The sequence below is a fragment of the Lepisosteus oculatus genome, chromosome 7 (genome assembly GCF_040954835.1).
Source record: "Lepisosteus oculatus isolate fLepOcu1 chromosome 7, fLepOcu1.hap2, whole genome shotgun sequence".
Taxonomy (NCBI): Eukaryota; Metazoa; Chordata; class Actinopteri; order Semionotiformes; family Lepisosteidae; genus Lepisosteus; species Lepisosteus oculatus.
The window spans coordinates 40174121-40191008 of record NC_090702.1 but is presented as its reverse complement, the minus strand read 5'-3'; the positions used below and the strand labels follow the sequence as shown (position 1 = coordinate 40191008).

At 37.7% G+C, this 16888-nt stretch overlaps 1 protein-coding gene across 1 annotated transcript; it reads right to left on the bottom strand.

The window, feature by feature from the left end:
* Positions 1–1083: 1083 nt before the first annotated feature.
* On the bottom strand, positions 1084–12329 carry tspan12 (tetraspanin 12). Its single transcript, XM_006633316.3, has 8 exons — positions 11486–12329; positions 11196–11329; positions 10722–10804; positions 9791–9926; positions 6310–6384; positions 4960–5067; positions 4101–4244; positions 1084–1909 (listed from the first exon to the last, which is right to left on the bottom strand). Exons 2-8 carry the CDS (start codon positions 11259–11261, stop codon positions 1604–1606), a joined length of 918 nt encoding a protein of 305 aa, XP_006633379.2. The 5' UTR covers positions 11262–11329; positions 11486–12329; the 3' UTR covers positions 1084–1603.
* Between the last annotated feature and the right edge of the window lie 4559 nt (positions 12330–16888).

Genomic DNA, 16888 nt, shown 5'->3' with positions numbered 1-16888 from the left:
TACTTCTTCACACAAATTATTATTTGCTATTTCTCTTCAAACATGCCTTTGTCCTGGCAAACTAAACATGAACTGGAGATGACAAAATAAAACTACCAACATGTCATCTAATTTTTATAATAATCGACAGAAATACATTCTGTGTCTACACTGTGCCACAGTGGTGAACATCTATATATGTCTTCTGTGTTACTTCATGACTTTCCATATTACTAACCTCAAGGTTTTCACTTGATATAGGACACTTCATGTTTAAAATGCAACTCAATCTGACTATGCTGGAATGCTGTTTACTAATCTAATCACTCCTTACTTTTTCTTATATCCACATAGCTGTTCTAAGTGGAAAGTAACAAAGAAAAATTGAAGAATTAAAGAAACTGAAGAATTACTTCAGTTTTTTGGAAAGTACTTTCGGGTCAGCCAGAAATTACTCAATCATAAGACGCAAAGGGTAAAAAAATAGCTTAATTTGTGCCAATGCCCAACAGCAAATGCACTGGATTAAAAAGGACAACCAAAACATGGTTTCTAACGTGCGAAGGCCATTTGGCAGATCTCAACTGCTGGGTAGGGAGAAGCTAACTGATCCTAGGATCTCATCCCATCATTCCTTGAAAGACGCCAATGTACTGGCTTCCACAACATGGCTGGATGCACAGTTATATATGTACCGTTTCATGTTTTTGCCATTTATATTTTTAATCAACACACATTGCATTTTTGCAGGATGCCAATGTAACAAAACTTATTCACTGCCCTCTTGTGTATAGGATTTCTTATCCTTATTAGTGCTGAAAAAATGTGATTATCGTACACTATATAAATCTCTATTCTCTTTAAAAGAACATGGAAGGACATATTAAACTCCTGGCAAAAATAAATGCACATCCATATGTTAATTAGTGAACTGTAGGACTGAAATTTAAGTTAAATTCAAGTCTGAGATTAGGGATCACCTATAAACTCTGTTTAAATGATTGTTAGGACTAACAGTTAGAAAGTGAGATGTTAAGTGAGAAGCAGTCTTGTTTTATAATTAACACTTTTTGTGTTGTTTACAAGGAAAAAAACAGGACAAAGTCAAGTTTAAAGGGATATCACATGATGAAAAATAAACACCCAAAACACAGAACACCACGTGTATTGAGAAAAAGAACTCCTCATATTGCTTTTTTACTTAATGTACCATTTAGCAAATTACAGTCTAATGATCATTTTTCTGAACTTCAAAAACAACTCTCTTTAATTACATAAAATTCACATTATAAGAAAATAAAGGTCATTAACATTAAGACTGCAAGTACATTTTGCTGTTGTTACAGCACTATTAACTTAAGACAATTTTCATGGAGTTGTGTAAAATAATTGTACTGTCCAGATATCATAACACTGCAACTACAGAAATGCCCCAAGCTCAAAAAAATAATGTGCTGATGTTTTGAATATTCCATGCTTTTCAGCCCTTACATGGAAAAAAATCAAAATGAAGAGCTGGATTTGCTTCATAGTAGCTTGATGGTAAATTTCACCAAGCACATTAACAAAATGCCTCAAGAGAAATTTCTTTTTAAACAGGCTATAGAAAATTATTCTGCTAAGGTTAGAGCTGCCTCATCTCAAACTGTATGCTGCCGGTGTTAGCTGGGATCCTGAGATGTGCGGTCCTTTCAGGGCTGGGCTTCTGCAGCTCCTCTGAATGACAGGCCAGGTGCTGTGAGGTGTCATTGCTCAAGGTCAACATCTGATCAGTCCCGGGAGCTCTTCTATCATAGTAAAGAGCCCACAGCAGAGTGACAGTGAGGATCATGGCCAGGATCTGGGACACCCCTATCGACACACCCAGGAACCTCAGAACCTGCAGCTGCTTCGTGCCTCTTATGAAACCGTATATTTTTGGACCGCAACCCTACACAGAAAAAAAAGGCTGTGTTAAACGGATAGCAGCTTACGACACACATCCCTTGAAGAGACATTTACCATATTTTCTTCAAAAACCTCTTGGATGCTACTTTTCTCAAATGGCTTCTTGGTCTCGTGCCTGGACGACAAATTTCTCACGGCTACATTTTCTTCCACAACTGGATTGCTAGAGCAGTCACATCTCCTCCCGGTTCTGGAGGGCCACTGTCCAAATGGTATTAGAGGTCACTTATTCTACAGCAGGTATCTTCTGGTATCTATAGGTAACTTCTTTACTCCATGAGAAAAGACATGGAATCAGTTGAAATAAATAGATCTTGAAAGTATACAATTGTTTCATAAAAAAGCCCAGGCTGGTGTGAAATCAAGATCGCCCTTCCAGGCCAGCAGGGAATATCACTGTGTTAAGAGTGTGCTTTGCCCCCTTCAGTTCATAGTTGTGATTTTTTATTTACTCAGACTGCACGCCCCTCTCTCTGCACCTCTCTCTTCTTCACACTTTGGAGTGAAGCAGCTACTGACCTTTACCATCTGGACAACTGCACAAGTGCAAAATTGTCCGCTGGCTCGCAGCTGTCTGTGCGTCCTCTGTGGACTCTCTGCTCTTTTATTTTTTATACTCCCATCCCTGAAACGTCTCTAGAATCCATGTGAATATCTTGCTGTACACAAATGTCCTCATCTTGGCATGAATGTGTAAGTAAATGGACACCATGATCTAGCTCAGGAAATTTTACGGAGCAGAAATAAAGATGTAAAAGGGCAGTTCATTATTTTCTGGCAGGCAGCTCTTTACTGTCAAGTGTGACATGCCTGAGAAACCTATTTTGGCTCCAACAGCTGCCCCATCTTTAAAAAAAAAAGAAAACAGAAACAAAATTTTGTCTCGCTCCAGACATTGCCTTAATTGGCCTTTTCTTAATGAATTACATCTTTTTCCTAATAGGCATGTTTCAAAAAGACAATATTAACATAAGTATGACATGATTAACTTCTGAGCAAGTCAGAGGCTTCTGACACTGTTTTGAGCAAGCAGTGCTAGCATGCCAGTTTTTCATTTTTAGCATATCATTGCTGTAAGCAGCCTTCAATGGTAAATATTTATTAAAACTTAGAAAAAGATTGTATAATGTAATGTATTTGTTTACTGTAAAGAGATAAGAAAAAGGATTTTTACAAAGGCCTAAAGTCTGCCTCCACTCCAGGGTAAAGTCACTCCACTCCAGCACACTGCCTGTGCTGTACTCTTTGTGAAAGGCATAGGAGGATTTTAGTCTCTTGTGCTGTGATTATCCACCACCTTTGACAAGGAATACATTTATCACAAATTTCCATTTCCACACTAACAGCTTCCTCTGAGGCTGATCTGCATTTTGCTAGGGCAAACTAGGGTCAAGAAAGACAGACTTGACACTGGGGCTGTATGATTCGCTGAGAGAATGATAGCTAGTCAGACTGGAACGAAAAACCTCGCCTAAGGATGTGGATGATTAATTACAAACAGTGCCAAATTCCAGCTTTATTATTATGGCTGCTTATTAGTCAGTGCACCAAAGTAAAGTTCAAATTACTTAAACTAGAGATATACTGTTATACTACTGTATAAATATTAACTTGTTTTTTCTGTTTAGAGAAGTAGATTTGTGACGTAATTCTTCGTAATAGTGGTAGCAACACAACTTTAAAAATAAAAAAATAAAGGTGACATTTGCACTGTATTTAAGATTCCTGTACTACTGTACATGTTTTCTTTGTAATTGCTTTTACAAAGCACTTTACCTAATTGTTGATGGATGTATACCAAACACTTAACTTTTAAGCACTTAAAAAGTTAGAAAAAAAACGAATTTACATTTTCAAACTTAAAGTACTTCTTTCACATTATACTAGAAGTTAAAAGTCACTAGTTAAGCTTTCCTATTGACATCATAATTCATAACAACAAATACATATTAAACACTTTTAAGAAACCTTTATTACTATTTTTGTCAAATAAGTATTAGTTTATAAGCTCTATGAAACCGCACAGTCAAGTCTTTTGTATGTTACTGAACTATGACATAGAAAAGTGTATTTTTATTTTCATGCGAGAATTTCTAAAGAATCACACAGCATGTCACATTTCTGTAAAACAAGAAGTTACACAACCACATTAACCCTGTCTTTCACTGGCTTACCTCTTGGTGGAGCTCACTCAGGTCCTCGTAGTGGGCTTGTCTTGCACAGCCTGGGAATTCTTTATTACAGCAAGAGTCTGGAGGCCACTCCATCTCCGTCATCTCCAGCCAATCGGTGAAGTACATTACTCCACAGCACTTGAACTGAACAAGGAGCACAAGCTTGAACTACAGTATATGTGTGCAATCATTGTCTACCTATTGTCTACGGGGAAGAGTGGTGGCACTGTGGCTAGGGATCTGTGCCTGTGGCTGGAAGGTTGCCGGTTCAAATCCTGAGGTTGGCAGAGGAATCCTACTCTGTTGGGCCCCTAAGCAAGGCCCTTCACCCCAGCTGCTCCATGGGTGCTGTATATAAAAAAATGGCCAACCCTGTGCTCTGACAACAACCTTCTCTCTGTCTGTGTGTCTCATGGAGAGCAAGTTGTGGTATGTGAAAAGACAAATTCCTAATGCAAGAAATTGTATATGTCTAATAAAGTGATCTTATCTTATTTCCCTTTACATACTGTAAGTCTCTTTGAGCTGTACCAAAATCCAGTGAAAGGCGGTATTTGGCTGGTTCCTGACGATGAGACAACTACCATTACATGGAGAAAATAAAATTTTTTGAAGCAACAAAACCTTCTTACAATTAGTTTTTTTCAGATCCCAACTGTCTTTTACAAGTAGTTAAAAGACAAAAAGGAATTGTTCGAGACTCACAATAACTTTAATCAGATTCTGTACATATTGTACTTTTTAGAACAAGCTAATTCGAAATAAACCAAAACAAATACACATTAATGAAGGAACAATATGGCATAAAATATTAAAATGGTCTTAAGTGAATCATCACATTTTAACTGTCCAGACTCACCTCTTTCTGAAAGAAATTCCATGCATGGGTTAACCACTGATAGCGAGATAAGCCATAATTGGGCATTCTTGATTTTAAACTGATCATGTCAGACCTCTGTAGAGGGACCTGTGATTTAAAAAACAAATAAACACTTTTCTTTTTATTTTGCATACAATTCTGAAAAGACAGTCTGTCATTGTTCGTGCTGAATGTCTTAAAAATTAGTTACCTCTGCCCTTTTTAAAAGCCCATTTCAGACCCATGTATTTGAAGTTTACAGACTTTGTCTGCCACAGCTAATTTCACAACAAATCTTAATTTGCACAGCAGATGCTTTTAGTTCAGTGTTGTAGGTTATGTCTGTTCTTTCAGTTTTTAACTTCACGTCATTCAATATTCCAATATATCCTAGTTGAGATAATCGCTATTCTTAAAAACTATTCATAATATTAGAGAATAGCAGAGATGCAAATACCATATTATTCTCGCACAATGGAAATCCACCTTGCTGCATTTGATCTTCTTAAAGCAGATACAGAACAGTATACAAACATGTCCAGTACACATACTACATCTGAACTACCAAGATATCAGAGATAGTCCTTTAAGGAAACACTGCTGTGCTAATAGGACGTGTGATAAGTACATTGCAATGTAGTCTATCCTGAATACACCAGGCGAATGGTCAAATAGCTGGAGATCAAAGACTGTAAACTAGTGTGCAAACCTCTCTCTTACCATTCAGATAAGCTCCTCCTGTAACAGAGATCTTTGTAGAAATGCAAACATATCAGTGTTCACAAGAGAGCACCTTCCTAACCCAGCGACAGGCTGAAGATAAGTTACCTTCAGCTCTGGTCGCATTTACATTTCTCTCTGTTCTTACCAACAATGCTAAAGACCACTGTGCAATACAACATTGTGATCTTTAATTGAGAAGGGCTTGGAAAGGGCTTTTAATTTGGTTTGACACTGTTTAAAATTCTAAAAACTGTTACCAATAACACAGTAGTAACATTTTCAACACTAACAAACTGTTTGTAAATGATCTACAACTATTAATGAGCTAACAAAAGACTATCAATCCATTTTTATTTGTTTTATATTTTGAAAAACATAATGTAAATCCTATCCCATTCAATATTGCTGAAGCATGACACATGAATTCTAATTTGTCCTATATTGAAAACAAAATGTAAATTACTGATTAATTAATCACTTTAATTCATTAATTAAAACTAAAACGTAATCACTGAAGCTTTTGTTTTTAATATAATCCAACTATGTCCTATAAGACAGGATCAGGGCCCTTTATAAAGCAAACACATAATTAGTTTGACTATTTCAATTACTCAAAAGAGAACTCACCAGGTGGTCTTGTTCATATGTCCATACACCACTGGCCAGCTCAATGCAGAATATCACCAGAAGACTTCCAAAGTACTGTAGAAGCAAGAAGCACAGCAACTTTGGTGGATTACAAAATATGTTTATGTTTATAACAAAGCATTGAGTCTTAATGTTCCCTTTCATTACGTAAGGGAAAATGATCGATCAAGAAATGTATTTTATAATAGTTTTCCTTGTACAATTATTTAAATTATTGCAATCTGTAATACTGTTGGTCCAATTTGGGTCATAGTAACTTCTAGACTTCACGCCAAAATAACTTCAGTATCTAATTTAGTTATTCAAGGTCCATAATAAAATATTGTGTGAAATTCTTTGACTGTGACTGTTATTAGCTAATCAGTAATATAGTCATGGTTTTCGTATAAAACTACAACTGCAGTTGTAGCTGAATGAACAACATTTTTTCATGAGTATGATATTAAACAGTAGTTAGAACATGTTGACTAATATTTTTCAACATCAATCTAAAGCATCAACTTATTAAGATTAACGTCCAGCCAGACTACCCCTTAGATTAGCTTCTGTCTGTATTAAAAAGCTATGGTTTAGGATGTTTATTTGAAGAATCCAAATATTTGTAGAAGACAAATGACACAGCTGCTTCTTTGTTAATATTTCAGTCCATTTAGAGTGCTGAAATCCAAACAAAATAGAATGCCATTCTAAAAGTCTTCTGACATTACTGCCCAATCTATTCTTTGTCTGTTAAGGTGGTGAAGCTCTACTTTCCTGTGCCTTTAGACAACTGCTATTATTAGCTTTGAAAAAGACCTCCGAGACAAAACAAAACCAATGAGAGGTTAAGGAAAGTATAAAATATTGTTGGAAACCAAAGTAAAAATCACAATTAGTACAGACTCTTCATAATTTGTCACAGTTAAGCAAAATAATTGAATCGCACTTTTCAGCAAATTTTTCATAGCGTTGAAGTGAAAATTATGGGGCTACTAGTATCTGCTGTAAAGACTTCAGGCTCTGTGCCTGATTGAAGCTAATGTCCTTCACCTTCACATTTAATGAGCAGTGTTTTTTACAATCACCAAAGTGAAGGATAAAAAGATCTCGTTGATTCTGTGACTGTTTCCATTTAATATTTAAATTAATTTGTGATTTGTGAGCTATGATTAATTTTTGCAGTGCAGATTCATTATCGCCTTTCTCGCTGCAGATACCCTTGAATGTTCAGTAATCTTTCTTTGTGTCCAATGACATGGGCTCTGTTGGTGCAGAACATACTGCACTTAAAGGGATCCTATGAATAGTCTTCAGAAATCTGAGCATGACTGCCTTTCATTTTTGTGTACATGATTTAAAAGGAAAGGCACGATGCATTGTTCTCTAGACTAGAAGACAACATTGTTCTTCCCATGCATCACTAGTAACACAAGAATACGAACTTTCTACAAAGAATGAATGACTTTTTCCAAAAGCATACTGAATACAAGAAGATGGTTTTCGGAAAGGGGGGGGGGGGTGTTCTTTGTGTAAGGTTATATGCAGGACCACACCACTCCCTCTAAAACAGGGCTTTTGCATTTACTATTACATTTTCTGTTTTACAAATATCAGTATCACATTATGAAATGCATTGAAGACATTTCAAAGAAGAGGCACTAAAGTTTGATTTCTTTAAAACACTGATCCCAAATACCCTTTTATTCTGTATTTGTATATGCTGCCTTCTAAATTTGAGGTTATATAGCAGAAGGCTTAATATTAATTTAATCAATATTAATAGATATTAATTACATTTATATTTCGGTCAAGACGGAACAGGCCAATGATAACATTGGTAAAAAGACAGGACATACAGTACAGTATAATTTGACACAAAATGTATATTTTACATAGAAAACAACAATCCAAACATCTCTTAAACTCATGGAATTCCCCTCTAAGCTGGAGAAAAAAACTTTTGGCAATCTGTCCCTACCCCTGAAGACAAAGACAGTAACAGGTTTAACTACGAGCATCAATCTCTTTCATTATGTAAATACCAGTCTAAGCATTTTTAACTGGGAACACTGAGCTCATCCTACATTCCGTGTAACTGTGTCTGCAAATGCTAATCGACTCTGTATCTGTTGGCTTACTTTATCTACCTTTTTGTTATCGTAAATGATTGAACAGACTAATTCCACATGTCTCCACTGATTAATGCGTGGGAGGTCCCTTGTTTGTGTTCTTGTCCTGTCAGCCTCTTAAGTCTGACAAATGTGTTGACTCAAGTTTGTAATTCATAGTGTTTCAGCAACACATCATTTTCCCTGCAATTATTCACATAGTGTGGCAGGCCACAGAATGAATTGTTTTACAGCGGAACTCATCTGGAAACACACAGAATGACTTTTTCACTGATACACACAGCACATTTTTTTAAAAACAGTACTTCTGCCCAGTGACTCTGAATAAAAATTATTTACACGTCAGTGTAAATGCACAATAAAACACTGCAGCATGAAATACTTGTGATTACAAAGTATGTATGTAAAGTAAAGTATGTGGTAGCACATATATCTACAGTTTGTGAATTAGTACCCTTCTTAATTCTGCTACAGTACCTCACACTCTTCAGTCATTTTTTATTACTAATTCAAAATTCAAAATTAGATTTAAAGCAACGACCTTTTTTCAACTTTAACTGCCACTTATGTAAGCAAAAACACTTATTTAAAACAGCAACATAAATAAAAAATGTACCAATATCCGGCAGTGAGATTCAAATAGTAAAGACAGGAAAGAAACTGTTACCTCGTTTTTATTAGGGCTATGTTTTTATTTTTTTGCTCCAGCAATTGTCATCTCAGTGCTGACAGGCATTTTTTGTCTAATACATCCAGGTCCCTATCAGCAGCTGGGCCAGTGACACTATTTTGTTGACTTGGGTCAAAAAGAAAGCAACAAACTACTAGAGTTTGCCCAGATGGATTTCAGTTTCTCCTGTATACATGAAGACATAAGTCTTCTGAGTCTTATGGTTTATTGTAAACAACTGTTGCATTATACATACAGTAGGAACTGTGACGATTTTGCATTACCTAGTAAAATACCCATTTTCTAGCAAGGTGACTGATTCATTTAATGTTCTAATTTCATGTTTCAAATATGATTTATATTACATAGCTTTTTATCAAACACTTTATTTGGCTCATCATATAGGAAAAGAAAAAAAATGCACAGGCCGATACAGAGGCTCTGTGTTACATGTTTTCCTTTTGGCACTGCCTTGAAACTGGAGTTCTTACAAACCATACAGGTATGCAATGTGTAATGCGGCTTTATGTTACATATTAAGTAGTTTGTTTTGAAATGAGAAAAAAAACGCACAGGAAGGAGAACTTGTGTGACTCCAGATTCCCTTTCTGGAAACAAGACGAGCTCCTAAGAATTCTGTTAATATTGTGCTCTGTGGAAAATTAATCAATGGAACACATACCCATGAAAGAAGCAGCAGATTGTTTTTTACTGTTCCACAATAACCCAGCATCCCTACTATGATTAGAAAACAGCACACAGCAATCATCACTGGATGGACCACCGGGGAATACGTCAGAATCACTGCTTCCTCCAGCCTGCAAAGAAACAGCAATTCCTGAAGGCAGCTTGGCAACACTGCTGTTTATTTATCTACCCAGCCTGCTCTCAGCACTTGTTATTAATACTTGTGCTATAAGTGATTTCTGATTGTACTCAGCTGGAATGCTACCATTTTTGCACTCTCCCAAGCACCTACTGTAAAACGACTTAAGGCCTGCAAAGTTATACTTTAAACGTAAAAGGCCAGACATGACTCTAGTATTAATTTGTTGTTTACAAAAAATACAGCTTGTTTTTTAGTAATACATTAAGTCTCTCTCTCTCTTACTTTGACTAAGGAGCGAGATCTCCCGATTTAATAATGACTATATTCATTCTACGAAACGTTAAAAGAAAAGTCCAATGTAAATGTATTGCTCTTGGGTGATTCTGAGCTAGCCTTCATGCATTTTAAACAGCAACAATTACTCAAAATGTTCGTTCTGATTACAGCACATGCTAGCTGTGTACTTCTGTAGAAAGGGGGGAGATGTTTGAATGTCTGAATGAGCATTAGATACATTAGATAATTCTTCATGGCTGTGTTGGAATTTCTTCTCAAAAAATGTATATTGCATATATTTCAATTCATAGTAACATTTTGCCATCAACATTATTAGGTTTCTTCTAAGGCAGACCTATTTTATACTGTAATTAGTATGACAGGCATTCAAACAGTGTAGTTTGAGTTCTTCGCTTAGGTAAACAATGAATTAATAAGTAGACACTGCATTTCTATATTTCAGTACAGTTCAGTTCACTATATACTAACATAAGTCTCCAAATCTTACCTGGTGTCAGCAGTTAAAGTAATAACATTGTTCAGGTAGTCTCTGAGCCAGGCAGCCACACCCAACACACAGATGGACATCAGCTGAATAGAGGAACAGATCGCAACCTCATAAATACAGACTTAAGATTTTACTCTTGCTGGTTACTGCATAAAATATAAACTGCACATTAACTGCATTTTTGACTGTGCAAATATGTACATGCTGTTTTAACTTCCAATGACAGCTGGAAACGGTTCAGGTTATATTTATATGAACGAGGATGTACAATTTGTGTTTTTTTCTTACATTTTGCTCACAGCGTTCATATGCAAGACACAGGGTTATCACTGGGGGGGAGAATTACGTGTGTTCTGGGTGAGAGTATTATCATCATTCTAGTCTGGCTCCAAGAACACGAGTGGTCGTCGTAATCTTTAATCGGTAATGTGAGCACTGTCTCTGCCACCTGCTTCGGCATTCGACTTCTCTTACCCAGAAAAGTAAATTGAGAGCGTAGAGCAAGCAGCGCAGGCACTTCACCGAGTCCTCCCTGGCCATTCTGAAAGCTGCAACCGCTGGACAAATCTCATCATCTTAATTCTCCCGACCATAGCAGCCCCAAAAGACTGCAAAATAAGACCGAAAACAATTAACGAGCTACTTCAGCACGCGAGAAATTACATACAGTACGATTGCAATGCAATGAAACTTTCGAGAGCAGTATTCAAAAAATTGGTAAGGGGTGCATTTCATTTTAATTAGGTTATTAATTTTAAACATACCGTTAAAGGGTTGTCAACTGTCGCTTAAATGTGATTTTCCTTCAACGTCTTCTTAAAAGCAAATTGCCTTCGTGGGAAGATACGATCATTCACAACAACAGGTGTTTTCTTCATAGTTTTGTGACCTACAAAACGTGGGATTCACGGAAGACTGGACACTTCTGATGAAATTCCGGAATCGTTAACTTTGGTTAATTTACTTTAAAAAAAAAACACTGGCTTGCAAAAGTCAAAAAGATATTAACTGCTCACTCCAGAAAGCCATGAATACATATTTATCGAGTTTTGTTTTCGGTTACGCATAGAAAGATATTCGTGAAAAGCATTTAAACGTTATATTTTTGTCTCCAAACGTACAAAACGAGATAACATGACAGCATTCCATCTGTATACTTAGAAAAAAAAACACTAGCAGAAGACGGGAGAGAGCTGTTCGAAACTGTCACTGAAGGCTATCGTTCACTCAGATCCTTTAATTTTACTTGAGAGGCGTGAAGCAGGTCATCTGTCATGTTCTGAGAGAAATCAACCTTCCCCTAAAACACCTATCTTCCCTTCAAGGAGCTCCGTAGACACACCACTGAAAATATTTTTGCGTGCTGTCAATAGGACTTGTGCTTGTAAGGAGTTTCAGTGACTGAACGCGCACACTCTTCACCCTGACAGACTTGTCTCGGTGTTCTTCTGGGTCCTAGAGACACAAGATAGCTAATTGAGGCGACTCATACGCACATCAAGTCGAAAAGCATCCAAGACCGTTGGAGAAAAAGAATGTGGGCGGTAAATCCGCCTCCGAAAGATAGCATTTGTCGGTCAAGGGGTCATATCTGAGAGAGCATTATTGTCTCAACTGAAAGCAAGACGCAAGCTCTTCCACCCCCTTCTTGACAGGAACAGTTTGTAAAATAAAGGACTTTTGGTAGTTAAGGGGGTGCAAAACTAACCTTTTCACCTTTTGTAACCCTCCTCCCTTCCCCGCTTGTATTCCTAATATTGGAGATGTATTTGTCAGCTGGGGTCTGCAACACCGAAAATAACATTTAAAAACTAGCGCACTCGTGATGTAAACGTAACGGATAACACTTTGCGTTTTCTTGTTAGGGGATCTGATATTTGTACTCTGTGTTGTTTTGCTTACTCTGTAATCTATAAGATTTTAATTTCTGAACGTTTTTTAAAACCACTCTGTACATTTTCCAGAGTAGTGTTTCTGAAACCGAAGGATTAAATTGATTGAATGGATACCTTTGATATCAGATTAATGCATTCATAACAGACCTAATCTCAGCGATCATCGGCAAATTACTTCTTTTGCATAAAATGTTTAATCTTGCATGTATTTTCCCTATAAAACATTTCATCGATTTTCTCATAGAAGCACGCCGTTTCTTTAAAAAAGTTGTATTCCTTGTCTATTGGACCAGCTGTCCCCACCTGACCATCTCAGATGTTGCTGAAAAAATGACCATTGCTATGTTATTGAAATATGAACAAATTCCAAACGTGGACTGAATATACATTTCTTTAAAGTCAATGTTTTCCATCCGGTTGGTGCAATAGTTTTTGCTACGTGGAATCTATATTAATTTGCCAAATGTATTCAGAATTTGGTTTTCACAGTGACAGATATATTAAATAATAAAATAATAAGACAATAGATTATTTTATTATTCCAAACATTAAAGACACACAAGAAAAGACGGACATTTTTAGATGAAGCTTATTGTTTTAGAAGGCTTTAGAATTGCCCCCTTCACATTACATATTTCAAAATATATGCATTCTAAAATGCTTGCAGACAAAAACAGACCTAAATTCCTCAGATTACCTATACATTCAACATCACATGGATGAGTGAAGCAAAACAAAGAACAAAATATACTACAATGTCCTTAAAATGAATGCAAAGTTTACATATATTACAAATTCTTTAATTTCTTTTTACAATCAAGATTTTCATTTTCACAAGAGCCATGAGGCTGCTTTATCACATACAGAAGAACTAATTAATTAGCAATGAGCTTGTCAGGAGCATTTTTCTGTCCAACTGATATAAATACTAGCTCCTCCTAAAAAAAAAGTTAATTTTCCCGAGTGAATAACAATGGAGTTTCATGCATCACAGGCCACTGTTTCATAAGAGAGCTGTATGCAGCTACACCATATGTTACATTAGATCGCACACCTCAAAACAATTAAAATTGTGTATACACTGTACAGTAGATATCTGTCACGCCTTCTGGCTGATCCTACTCTGTCATGTCCCTAGTTTCCTGTGCTTTGCTGTCCTTCCGGTATCTCTCTCTCTCTGGGGCTATATATTTCCGGGTCACTCATTCACCTTCGCTCAGCATTGACATTCAGATGTCCTGAGACCCACCTACAGCACCAGGTCACCCCACGTCCACTGCCTGAGGGCATAGGTTTCTATACGACTCCTGAACTGCTAATCCCCTGTTCCGCCGCTAAGCATAAGGGTCTTTTTCCGCTCTCCTGCCTCTCCACAGTTCGTTCCTTACGACATCCGTGACAATATCAGCTTATAGAAATACACATTTGAAGAAGGCCACTCAAATTGAGTGTCATGTTTTTGTGCCCTTGATAAAATAAAGAAAACATTTTAATCACCAGCAAGAAGGGGGTGGTATGCCAATTTACCTTTATATACTCTCCTGTAGTGATTAGCCAGTTTAATGAGGTATTTATGTAGCATCTTTTATCCCAAAGAATCAGAGTGCTTTACACACAGGAGGGAAATCTAATTATCCACCAATGGGTGATGATGGCAGTCATTATGGATCAGCAGAGAAAGTGGAGAATAATAATAAATCCTTACACTTCTATACAGTTTTTCTGGACACTCCACTCAAACAACTTTACAGGTAATGGGGACTCCTCTCCACCACCACCAATGTGCAGCATCCACCTGGATGATGCGACGGCAGCCGTAGTGCTCCAGTACACTCACCACACACCAGCTATTAGTGGGGAGGAGAGCAGAATGATGAAGCCAGTTCATAAATGAGAATTATAAGGAGGCCATGATTGGTAAAGGCCAGGGGGAAATTTAATGATAAATGTCTTGGGGAGAAATAGAAAAAGTTGTAAAAGAACAATTTAACTTTCTAAAACTTTTTTTTTAATCTGTAACAAAAATAATATGGAGAAGTGCCCTTAAGGCTGAGACTGTTATTTTTTAATGCATTAAATGCTTAAAAATGTGGTAATTTTTCTACATGAGCAAAGAAGCACCTGAGAACAGATGCCTGTTTTTCCCTGTCACCATCTGAAACTCAGAGCTTTTGGCAATCATGTAGGATACTTTCAGAAGGTCTTCTCGAACTGACCTTCTTCATGAAAAAAAATCTTAATTTTTTATTAAGGTACCTATTCTTTTGGAATAGGAACAGGCATGAATAATGTTAACACAATTCTGTATTTTTTGTCAGTTTTATTAATTTAATTTCCTTTTTAGTGTAACAGAAGAAGTCATGTCAAAAACAGTTTCCCAACTCTACATGCTTATGAAACACTTGAATGGTGGTTTAAAAAGTTACATCTTGGGCCAAGTACAAAAACAGAGTAAGAGTTAGCACAGGGACCTGAAAGTATGTAACTCGGGGTTTTCCTCCGGACAAAAGTAAAATGATCAGGTGTGGCTGAGGGGTCCAGAAAAACAAAGTTCACACAGAATGAAGTTGATTTCGCTGCTTAAGTATTCTTCCGCGAAAACATGTTTCTTATTTTTTCCTTGTTAGGAGACTGTGTTAGAAGGGCTGTAGCATGTATATTGGCGGGGAGGCTTGAAGTCATAATATAACCCTTGATATAATATCTATAGTATCTGTAACTAATAAAATTGTACAACATTGGGTTGTGGGGGTTCCACGCTTTGCCACCAGAGGGCAGAAGACCGCATGAAATTTCTAGTTAAAAGCACAAAATACTAAATCCTGAAAGACTATTTTTACAGCCTTTAGTTTTTAAACTGACACATTCGGTTCAGAGAAATAATTGTTAAGAGAAAGAAATTAAGTTGTGCTACACTATGTATTGTTTTAGCATTACTGTCACAAACCAAAATATTTTACAGGAATGTTTCGGTTGTTTCGGTTTTCTCGGATATGAGCAAATTATCGTGTTTCTTCTTTCTACTGTTCATTTAGAAATTAACCTTTACTTCTTCCTTTGAGCTTAACGCACACTGACTGTTCCCCCTTCGAACATATGCATGATAACAATACAGATATTCCCCCTAGTTTTCCCTTCTAGCGGCGGCAGTATAGGAAGAGATGCAGGAGAAGGTAACTGCACCTCAGTGATTTAATTTCGCCTTCTGACCGACGAAGGCGTGCTAATCACTGAGAGGAGGTTTAGGAAGCAGGGCATGGAGAGGAGTAACGGCTGCCGCTGCTTATTTTGGAGTAAGGCGAAAGAGGGAGAGAGGGAGAGAGGGGGGCGTTTTTGTAAAGGCAGGGAGAGGGGAAAGGAGGACTCAAGGTCAGGGTTCAGTGGCTCCTAGACACAGCGATAGCAGGGTGTTACACTGCCCCCTACCCAGCTCCCTCGCACCTGGTAAAGTGTGTGGGGGCGGGCTGGGTGCTGGGATATTGCAGCTGTGGACCGGGCCCAGACGATTGGGAAAACGGTAGAAGGCGAGGCGTCTCCTCCTGCGATAGGGCTTTGGGCTGAAGGCAACGGTGCACCTCTCTTGGCGGCTGGAAAGGTTGTTCCTCAAGGCCGCTTGCCACAGCTCTGCGGATACCCCTCGGCCCAGATGGATAGCGTTCTCTGGGCCCGCTGTCATCTCAGGGTCGTCTGGGCTGCAGGCAGTGGGCCGCTGTAGGCTGACACGACTGCTTTTAAAGAAGCGCAGCGCATCGTAAGGCTCTGCTTCCTGTCTTTTCACAGCACTGTACTCCTGGAGCTCGTCCGCCCACCGGGCAGCTTGTCCCTCTGGGTCACTGAAGGACGTAAACCGGCGCAGCGCAGGTTGCTCAGTGCGGATGGTGAACGGGAGACCACACAGGTGGTGCCTGAAGGGCTCCACCACGTCAGTAACACGATAGTGGCGTTTTGCTTTGGTATGGCTCCGTTCACTCCAAATAAATGCTCATGATTTTCTTCAAACGCAATTCATGAACCAAACATTGTGTTATACGAAGGCTGATGAAGGACTATGCCAGTGAAACAAATCATGTTCGTTAAATCCGTTGTTATAAAACGGATTAAATGAAACACATTTGAGGAAGACGAGTACAGATGTCTGTACTATCAAACAATCGACAGGACATTGGTTAAATATAATAGTATATTTTTGGAAATAGTTATTCGAAGGTAATACTAAATGTTTTTTTCCCCCAAAATAATGATACTGATTTAGTTGTTAACGTGGAAGTTCTT